The sequence below is a fragment of the Sinocyclocheilus anshuiensis genome, unplaced genomic scaffold (assembly GCF_001515605.1).
Source record: "Sinocyclocheilus anshuiensis isolate Anshui unplaced genomic scaffold, SAMN03320099.WGS_v1.1 scaffold626, whole genome shotgun sequence".
In the NCBI taxonomy this organism is placed as follows: Eukaryota; Metazoa; Chordata; class Actinopteri; order Cypriniformes; family Cyprinidae; genus Sinocyclocheilus; species Sinocyclocheilus anshuiensis.
Genome location: NW_015544167.1, coordinates 684,956 through 695,696, shown reverse-complemented (window position 1 = coordinate 695,696; position 10,741 = coordinate 684,956). Strand labels below are relative to the sequence as shown.

Below are 10,741 nucleotides of genomic sequence, written 5' to 3'. Positions count from 1 at the left end.
TGCATTGGCTCGTTTAGTTTACACTCGAAGTAGATTGGTCTCTCTAAGCGAGATCCCAATTTCGTCGGTCATCCGACGTGACGTCGAGAGTGACCGACTGAAAGGGAACATAAATGTTATCCATCCATCCATTTTCCAAACTGCTAGACCTCTGTATTTCAGCTGCATTCCAGCTTCTTGGGTTGTAGGTGGGATATAAATGTTTTGGAGATTGTTTTAATGCTATTACTCTTTCTTTAATAAAATTACGCTTTGTGTTCAGTACAATGTAGAACACTTTAGAGGATATTTCTTAACATAGGGTATGTGGATTTCGGCTTTTCACAAAGTGTAGATACATTATGACATACATTTTTAAATATATTAAAATTCAAAGCAAATTCAAAATGTGAGATTAAATGTCTTAACTCAAGCAATATATATTTTTGTGATGGAAAACTTGCCAATGTTTACAAGGTTTGTTGCATCAGTTATCTTAAAGATATTTCTGTCATGGCAGTGTTAATGTGTTTGGTCTTGGCAGAATAGATCTGCTATAGAGCAAGTACTGAGACTTGCTACTGCCAATACATCCACGGACATGCTGCTGTGAGCATACATGAAATAACCCCCGCATTTAACATACATGACATTACTCCGTAGCAGATCTATACAGGTGGAGCTGGGGAAGGTGGAGGGTTCCTGAATCGCGCTGCAACTGCTACAGCAAACAATAGCCAAGTATTTGAATGTTGAGCAGCAAGCTCATTGGCCGCTGATGTGAAAAGAAACCAATCAGCTGCGCTCTGTAGATAACAATGTGATTACTAGCAATCGAGTTAGATTGAGTTAGCTATCAGCTAAGTAGTGTTCCAAGATTGCAGTATAACTATCACTGTATCACTTCATTTGTCAACATGTAAAGAGGGATCCTGATTTAGCTTAATTTGAACTAATTTTCATTGTCAGGGCAAAAATAAATGTAAGTTTTTCTCTATCTCTGTCCAGGTCTTCTCGAGGAGGAACGTTTAGCTAGTGCTCATCAGGCAGAGGCCTTCACAAGACAGATCCAGCATCTGCAAGGTAACAAAGACTCTGAACACACAAACCCAAGATGATATTATAAGATTAATAATAAGATTTTCATTGCATTAGATGACAAAATACTGTAACAAAGCATATGCTATTTACTTGTGAGGAGTAAACCATTCTTTTAAAATACTGGGGAAGGAAGTGAACTTGCCACACTTGTCATACAAAAAGTCATACATTTTTTTTAATGATCTCCCGACCCCTGTAGCACAACTTCGTTCTGTTCAGGAGGAGATGGACAGTCTGGAGGAGGAGAAGGAGAGCGAGCTTCTGGAAGCGCAGGAGGAGCTGCGGGCGGCGCAGGAGGAGGTGCTGCTGCTGCAGCAGGCGTCGGAGGAGGCCGCGGCTGAAAGAGAGAACGACATCGCCAGTCTGCAGGAGGAGCTCTGCCGCTTACGGGCGGACATCTCTCAACTGGAGAACACGGGACAGGAGTACGAGCTGGAGATCATCACACTCCGAGCGGAAATAGAGATGAAGAGCCTGAGCCGTCTACAGCAGAGGAAGGAGGGTGAGAACAGAAACACAGTGCTAAAAGAGCTCTGAGATTGTCAGGGTACTGCAGTTATGAAGATAAGTCATTTTCAATGCAGCAATCAAAATTAAATGTTTAGTTTGACCTCCAAAATCTATAACAGTGTACAGCACATTCACAGCACAGTCATGAATCCAGTCCAAAAATAGGCTACGAATGAGCATTGCAGATTTCAGCTGAAAAAAAAGAAAAACATAAATTGCTTTTTCTCTCCTTTGTAGACATATTCAATATTCAAAATTATTTATTTACCCATTAAAAAACTATATAATTATCCACAGTGGAAAACTAGATATCCCACTTAACCAGTTTGGTCACTTTATTATTTTATTTATTTTAAGGTTCAATTCTCAGTAACTAACTATTAACTATGGGGTTTACCTCAATAAACTCCTAATTTGCTGCATGTTAATAGTTAGTAAGGTAGTTGTTTAGTTTAGGTTTGGGGTAGAGATTAAGGGATCTAAAATACGGTCATGCAGAGGCAAATTCTTTAAATATGAAAATGTACTTACAGTCTGTGAATCAGAAGCACCAGACTGTCCTTGCAAAGCTGGAACTGCCCCACTTTATAGAAACAGACTTTTCTATAACAAGAAAACAACAGTCTTGTAGGCTACTCTCTCAGGAAACAGTCCTCATCCTCCATAAAATGTGCTGCACACATCTGAATATTTGGGTTGAACCGTTCTGGAACAGTGTTGTAAATACAACTTAATCACTGATTTCTAGTCGTGTCCTTGTTTGGAAGCCAAACAAAGTATTTTTGCTTTCACAACGAAACACATAGCGCCTACACAACATAGCGGCGGCGGCAGCAACAATAAAGTTACGCCTTCTTTCTTTGTGTATGCACCAAGAGCTTGTATCACTTCAAAGAGAAAGGAAAACTTGAAATCACATCATATGACCCCTTTAATATGTGCTTTATAAGTTTGAATTAACAGCCAATATGCTAGTAATATACAGGTGCATCTCAATAAATTAGAATGTCATGGAAAAGTCATTTCTTGTGAAGTTCACTCAAATTCTTGAATCGATTTTGCTTGACAATCCTCATAAGGCTGCGGTTCTTTCGGTTGGTTGTGCATCTTTTTCTTCCACACTTTTTCCTTCCACTCAACTTTCTGTTAACATGCTTGGATACAGCACTCTGTGAACAGCCAGCTTCTTTGGCAGTGAATGTTTGTGGCTTACCCTCCTTGTGAAGGGTGTCAATGATTGTCTTCTGGACAACTGTCAGATCAGCAGTCTTCCCCATGATTGTGTAGCCTAGTGAACCAAACTGAGAGACCATTTTGAAGGCTCAGGAAACCTTTGCAGGTGTTTCGAGTTGATTAGCTGATTGGCATGTCACCATATTCTAATTTGTTGAGATAGTGAATTGGTGGGTTTTGTTAAATGTGAGCCAAAATCATCACAATTAAAAGAACCAAAGACTTAAACTACTTCAGTCTGTGTGCACTGAATTTATTTAATAAACGAGTTTCACAATTTGAGTTGAATTACTGAAATAAATGAACTTTTCCACGACATTCTAATTTATTGAGATGCACCTGTACATGTTAATAAGCAAGTTAATAGTGAGAATTGGTCCTTAAAGTGTTACCATTATGTTTAAATAATATTATATTTAATTTTATATTTCATTATTAAAATAAATGATATCCTGCTCTCCTTTCAGCCAGCTGTTCTCGGCCGATTTATAAAACCTGACAGGTGAATAATAAATTATAATATATGTAGAATTCACACTGTCCATATTTTATTTTTATAGAAACCTGGTTCCAAAAGCTAAAATAGAGGCTTAGTGAATATATTAAATATATTATTATTATTTTATATTATTTTCTAATATGAAATTCTGATAATCTCAAACTTTATTGATTCAGATTTGACAATCAATTCAATGAAAAGTGCTGTCAAATATGTTGATGTTTTTTTTTTTAGACTATGTCTGAAACATCCACTAATGTCCATGATGACATCATTTTAAAATCAGTGCATGATGGACTCACTCAATTTGTAAAGCTGGTTAACGTCCTGCAGTGATGGCCATAAATCACACTAGTTTTAATAAACTATTAAGAGTGCAACCCTGAAGCATTTCGGAAACGTTTGCAGCACACAGTGGCCAGCGGGGAAGAGCTCCTGCAGAATAGCTGATGGTGCGGGTAATGCTATGCGAAGATGCAGTAAACTTTTGAGAGCGTGGATGACTGCATGCATCCCACTAGTTATAATGATTGTTAACATTTTTTTATTTTAGGATATGTACAATTTATTGTAGATTGCTTTGATCAGAAGTCTCTTGTACAAACATACACTTTAATATTGCTAATATTCGTGTTCATATTGCTTTCTATTTTCTTGCGTTACTTGATTAGGTGATGTGGGTCTGTTGATGGATGAATGTAACAGTCTGAAGGAACAATGCCATGCTCTGCAAGATGAAAACACAAGACTGAATCACAGACTGCAGATGCTGCAGAAGAGGAGGTGAGCAACTACACCTCTTGATACTTGATTGTCTTCAATTCTGGCATTTTATGACATTTGAAATTTGTAAAAAAAACAAATAAAACAACAAAACAAATATATAGAACGAATATATACATAGAACGAAAGCTTATTCATATTAAAAAAAAAAAAAAGCATAAACTATGTTAAACTATTTTACATTTTGGCCATTCTGCATATATTTTACAAATATGGCCATTCCAAAAATATAAAAATCCCATCATTCCAAAAATCAGTACAGATTTTAAAACACTAGTCATCATATATTTGCTGACTTTGCTACAGAGGAAAAACTGGGTGTCATACACTAAACAGCCGAGGATCAAACACTAGCATACATTTCAAGTCATTCAGCAAACAAACTCACACAGAAACATGCGCCTCGATGCATGACAAATGAAAATACTGTGTTCTTAAACTGAATCAAAATAATCAAAAAATTTTTGATATCCCCTGACTGGATGAAATTAGAGTCTGCGATTTTCTGTGAAATCTGTCCACTCTGACTTGGAATTGCAGACTAGCTCTGAATTTCAGCAACTAATGTTGACTCGCTCTGACTGAAAACTGGGGCAAAAATCTGTGCAAAAGTCATGTAGTGTGTTCCAGCCTTAATGATTTTTGATTTACTCACTTATACATCATAGCTTGGCAAAACCAATGAATTTCACATTCCAGTAAGCATTTTGTTGGACAAAAATTTCTATAAAACCTAATAATCTCATCTTATTAAATTTGTTTTTCCACAAGAAGAAGACTGAATATTTAAATATCTATATCTGCTAAAAAAAATGTCTACTTTAGTAGCACAATAGCATGTAATCAACCTCAAAGCTAAAAGATCTGAACTGAAAGCCAGAAAATGTAGAACTTGGATTTCATAGGGTTATTTTCATGTTTCACTCCTGAATTTTTGCATCTTATTTTGGCTGTGATGTTACAGTTCAGGCAGTTCCTGCATCACTCTTAAAGAAGAACAGGACGAGACAGAAGAGGCAAAACACACGCAGTGCGGCACAGAGACAGAAACGGGAAGCTCTTATATGAGCTCCAACTGCAGGCTGGTGGACGCTGGGATCCAGAAGAACATATCGTTTGATGGCAAACCTGTGACCCCCACCGGCTGGACAGGAGGTTTCTCAGAGATCCTCTCACTGAGAGATCAGCTCAAGCAAACAGAAGAGAAGGCCACACATGAGCAGAGAGAGGTATACCGCCCTGACATCCATTATTCATAAATGAGAGCTTTCATAAGAAAATGTTCTCTAAATTTTGCTTATTTATGTTTGCTAGTGTGATGGACTGAAGAATGAACTACAAAATCTGCAGGAAATGTATGAGACCAGTCAGAAGGAGCGAGCCGAGCTGGAGCTGGAGTTACTGCGCTGCAGGGAAGAGCTGGAGAGAGCTGCTGAAGTCAAAGAGGTACACTGATCAGATAAAAATATTTTTAATGTTGTTTTTCTTAAAAGAAGTCTCTTCTGCTCATCAACGGCACACTGCATTTATTTGATCAAAAATGCAAAAAGAAAACACCAATATTGTGAAATATTACAATTAATTTTTTTTTTTTACAATTTCTATTTTAATATCCTTTAAAATATAATTTATTCCTGTGATGCGCAGCTGAATTTTCAGCATCATTACTCCAGTCTTCAGTGTCACATGATCTTCAGAAATCATTCTAATATGCTGATTTATTATCAGTGCTGGAAACTGTTGTGCTGCTTCATATTTTTTGGAACCCTGTGATACTTTTTTTCAGGATTCTAAAACGATAAAAAGATAAAATGAACAGCTTTTATTCAAACTAGAAATAGTTTGTAACCATATGAATCTTTACTGTCACTTTTTTATTAATTTAACACATCCTTGCTGAATAAAATTATTAATTTATAAAAAAAAAAAAAAGAAAAAAAAAAGAAAAAAAGAAATGTATTGACCCCAAATGTGTGAATTGTTTGAAGTGTATATTGTTACAAAATAATTATATTTTGAATAAATGCTGTTCTTTTTATTCATCAAAGAATCCTAAAAAAAGTATCACAGGCTACAAAAATGTTTTTAAGCAGCACAAAACTGTTTCTAACATTGATAACATAATGATTTCTGAAGATCATGTGACACTGAAGACTGGAGTAATGATGCTGAAAATTCAGCTTTATATCACAAGAATAAATTACATTTTAACATATATTCACATAGAAAACAGCTATTTTAAGTTGTACTAATATTAAACAATATGACTGTTTTTACTGTACTTTTGATCAAATTAATGCAGCCTTGGTGAACATAAGAAACTTCTTTAAAAAACAAAAAAAATCTTACTGATCCCAAACTTTTCAATGCAGTGTACATTTTGTGACATAAATTTTAATTCTACATGGATATACAAATAAATAATCATTTTGTTTTATATTTTGTATATATGTATTAAATGTCTGAATATAATATCTAAATTTATAGTTTTTTATTATGTAAATATAAATGTACAATCTGGGATATTATTGCTAGACATTTTATTTATTTATTTAATTTCTGTATTGAATTACATATTAATTTAAACAGAACACATGCTTTATGCAGTAAATTTAGTTCAACACTTTTGTATAAAAAGAGGGTCAGCAGTCCAAATCAAAGAGAGTCATTCCTCTGCTTTACAGACATGGGGCAGGTCAGCGAGTGAAATCATTAGCAATGTATCAGCAAGTGATGATTTCAATGAAACACTAGCAGGTGCAGAAGACACGGCCCATCAGAGCATGTTCATTTAGACTTGATTGTGTCCCCAGCAAATGACAGTATAGCAGTAATACGATCGTTATTTCTAATCATCACTCATCAATAGGTTGATGACTTCACCTGTTTTCTCTGCTATTCTGGATTTCATTTCACAGCGCTACACACCACAAGCATTAAACATAAAGCACAGCCTTTGCCCTTTGGCTTCCATATATAGTACGGCTCTTTTTGCTGTAACGACAGCAGCGCTCGTTCTGGCATAGACAAAACCTGATGATCATATCACAGCATGATTTGAGAATGTTACTAAGAGCATCTTACATTTTTCAATGGAAGAAACAAACCTTCTATCGAATCTATTAATCTATCCATCAACAAATTCTCTAATAAATATATTTGAATACAGCGCACCGTTCATTCAGTCATGACTTTTGGTCTCATTCTCCATGCCATTTCTTCCCAAGATCATGCCGTCAGCACCTTCTCTTTCTTGTTTACTTTCTAGGAATGATGCTAATAAAAACCATTGATTTGTTTCTGGCGATCTGAAATATATTGTGGAGAGCAAAGCAAAGGTACCGTTAAACGTAGTAATTCAAACATTGTAATTCATGTTTTGGTCTTTATGATGTTCTTTATTGTTATCTTTTGTAAAAACAAATCATACTTTTTATGCTTTCTAATGACTTGACTAAATTGTAAAATGTCATATTGTTATTTATTTATTTTTGGACCATACATAATATTGACTGTCGTAAATACTCTATTATAACTAGTCAGACTGATTGGCTTTTTCTTAGCAGTGTGCTCACCTGATGAAACTACGATCAACACTCATCACAGCCTCTACAGTAACATCTGGAGTTTAATGGTGTTTTTTGTGTGTCCTTTTGTCTTTTTGCAATAATAACTACCTTCTTAGACAAAAAAGGTTCTACTTATATTTTTCCTATAATATTTCACATGTGCTTCATATTAGTTTAGCAAATGTTTTTGATTTATTCACCATTTAGCTACTCTTGTGCTGTAGGCTTGTTGTAAATATCTTTAATATTATGATAAGTTTATATTGACGATCTCTTCTTAATATATGAGATGAATTATAAAAAATATATTAATTGCAACAGACCAAAAAGTTGCTGTAAAGGAGGTTCGAATTGAAAAGAGAATCTGAAGTTTGTGAATTAAAGAAATGCTTAAATATTTAAAATAGGCCTAGTTATTTACCTTATAACTTATTTTGCGAATTTACACAATGCTATTGGTTTGCAATAACTGCTATAATCTATCCTTTTTGTACATTTTTATGCATGTTTCAGCATGAGGCAACACTATATTGTCATATAGATGACTATATATAGATTTATACACTGATGAGAAGAATCAACAATTCAATATGTCCACACAGTTCTGGGGGGAAAAAAGTATGAACTGAACATAATTTTGTCAACATTTAGTCTGAAGGTCACTTATGTAAAAAGTAAGTGTAACCTCATAGTTCACATATTTAGTTCAACCACCTACAGAAACCAGTTCAGTCTATCTGTATAGAGAGGATTTTCCTGAAGCTGGTCATTTACTCGCGTGCTTTGGATGATTGTCACATGACCCAAATTCAGTTGTGTTCTGTTCTACGGATGTCCAATCCAAAAGGGTCATTATAACTGTGAAATAATGATTATAAATAATTATGTAACCTATTCTAGTCACTTAAACATTTTTTTTTCTAAAGTCATCTGAAATCTCTTTTCATCATGTTGCAACAGAATGACATTATTTTGAGCAGGTGATCAAAATTATATCAAAATATGACCTGAACTCTTTGGAACGGTTTATCAACGGCTTTTTAACAAGAAAGTTCACATATTTTTACTTTTCTATCAATGACCTTGATTGTTGAAACCCTTTATTGTACAAAGATTTGCTTAAACAATTTTAGAATTTTTAAGAATTGTGTGTAAAAACTAAAAATGTAAGACTTCTATTTGTTATGTTTTATGACTGAGCTGATAATCAGATGACATATGTGATCTCTTACAGACCATTAACATCTCTTAGTCAACAAACGATTAGCTGAGATGATCGAAGTCTAGCAACAAATGGAATTCTTCTTATTATTATTTCTATTCTGTTGTGACAGTGGTACCAAAAACTGTTGTATTTAAATATGTGAAATTTCTAAAATGATTGTATATTTTGAACAGTAATATAGATCAACCATGGAGTTTAATGGTGTTTAATGTACTGAATTAGCAATTAACTGAATTCCACTGTATCCCTACATTTGATAAAGACAAACCGAGTTCCAACTTTCCAAAACATTTGTGGATGTTTCTTTAAATATGGGCACTTTTTGCCCACACACACACGCACGCACACGCACACACACACACTATCTTTTGTAAAAACAAATCATACTTTTTATGCTTTCTAATGACTTGACTAAATTGTAAAATGTCATATTGTTATTTATTTATTTTTGGACCATACATAATATTGACTGTCGTAAATACTCTATTATAACTAGTCAGACTGATTGGCTTTTTCTTAGCAGTGTTCTCACCTGATGAAACTACGATCAACACTCATCACAGCCTCTACAGTAACATCTGGAGTTTAATGGTGTTTTTTGTGTGTCCTTTTGTCTTTTTGCAATAATAACTACCTTCTTAGACAAAAAAGGTTCTACTTATATTTTTCCTATAATATTTCACATGTGCTTCATATTAGTTTAGCAAATGTTTTTGATTTATTCACCATTTAGCTACTCTTGTGCTGTAGGCTTGTTGTAAATATCTTTAATATTATGATAAGTTTATATTGACGATCTCTTCTTAATATATGAGATGAATTATAAAAAATATATTAATTGCAACAGACCAAAAAGTTGCTGTAAAGGAGGTTCGAATTGAAAAGAGAATCTGAAGTTTGTGAATTAAAGAAATGCTTAAATATTTAAAATAGGCCTAGTTATTTACCTTATAACTTATTTTGCGAATTTACACAATGCTATTGGTTTGCAATAACTGCTATAATCTATCCTTTTTGTACATTTTTATGCATGTTTCAGCATGAGGCAACACTATATTGTCATATAGATGACTATATATAGATTTATACACTGATGAGAAGAATCAACAATTCAATATGTCCACACAGTTCTGGGGGGAAAAAAGTATGAACTGAACATAATTTTGTCAACATTTAGTCTGAAGGTCACTTATGTAAAAAGTAAGTGTAACCTCATAGTTCACATATTTAGTTCAACCACCTACAGAAACCAGTTCAGTCTATCTGTATAGAGAGGATTTTCCTGAAGCTGGTCATTTACTCGCGTGCTTTGGATGATTGTCACATGACCCAAATTCAGTTGTGTTCTGTTCTACGGATGTCCAATCCAAAAGGGTCATTATAACTGTGAAATAATGATTATAAATAATTATGTAACCTATTCTAGTCACTTAAACATTTTTTTTTCTAAAGTCATCTGAAATCTCTTTTCATCATGTTGCAACAGAATGACATTATTTTGAGCAGGTGATCAAAATTATATCAAAATATGACCTGAACTCTTTGGAACGGTTTATCAACGGCTTTTTAACAAGAAAGTTCACATATTTTTACTTTTCTATCAATGACCTTGATTGTTGAAACCCTTTATTGTACAAAGATTTGCTTAAACAATTTTAGAATTTTTAAGAATTGTGTGTAAAAACTAAAAATGTAAGACTTCTATTTGTTATGTTTTATGACTGAGCTGATAATCAGATGACATATGTGATCTCTTACAGACCTCTTAGTCATCTTAGTCAACAAACGATTAGCTGAGATGATCGAAGTCTAGCAACAAATGGAATTCTTCTTTCTATTCTG

At 34.1% G+C, this 10,741-nt stretch overlaps 1 protein-coding gene across 6 annotated transcripts in view; it reads left to right on the top strand.

The window, feature by feature from the left end:
• The window catches only part of LOC107695946 (coiled-coil domain-containing protein 136-like), a 26,737-nt gene extending 16,137 nt beyond the window's left edge, over positions 1–10,600 (top strand). The window contains exons 4-11 of one of the 6 annotated variants that reach the window (XM_016496063.1): positions 988–1,062; positions 1,280–1,582; positions 3,994–4,105; positions 5,070–5,334; positions 5,420–5,551; positions 7,374–7,443; positions 9,423–9,490; positions 10,153–10,163. In XM_016496063.1, coding sequence (XP_016351549.1) covers positions 988–1,062; positions 1,280–1,582; positions 3,994–4,105; positions 5,070–5,334; positions 5,420–5,551; positions 7,374–7,379 — 893 coding nt within the window. In that variant the 3' untranslated portion in view covers positions 7,380–7,443; positions 9,423–9,490; positions 10,153–10,163. Of the gene's footprint in view, positions 1–987; positions 1,063–1,279; positions 1,583–3,993; positions 4,106–5,069; positions 5,335–5,419; positions 5,552–7,373; positions 7,444–7,668; positions 9,136–9,419 lie in introns of those variants that run through there. The other 5 variants (XM_016496061.1, XM_016496059.1, XM_016496060.1 and 2 more) reach the window with 5 other exon arrangements.
• The last annotated feature ends 141 nt before the right edge of the window (positions 10,601–10,741 follow it).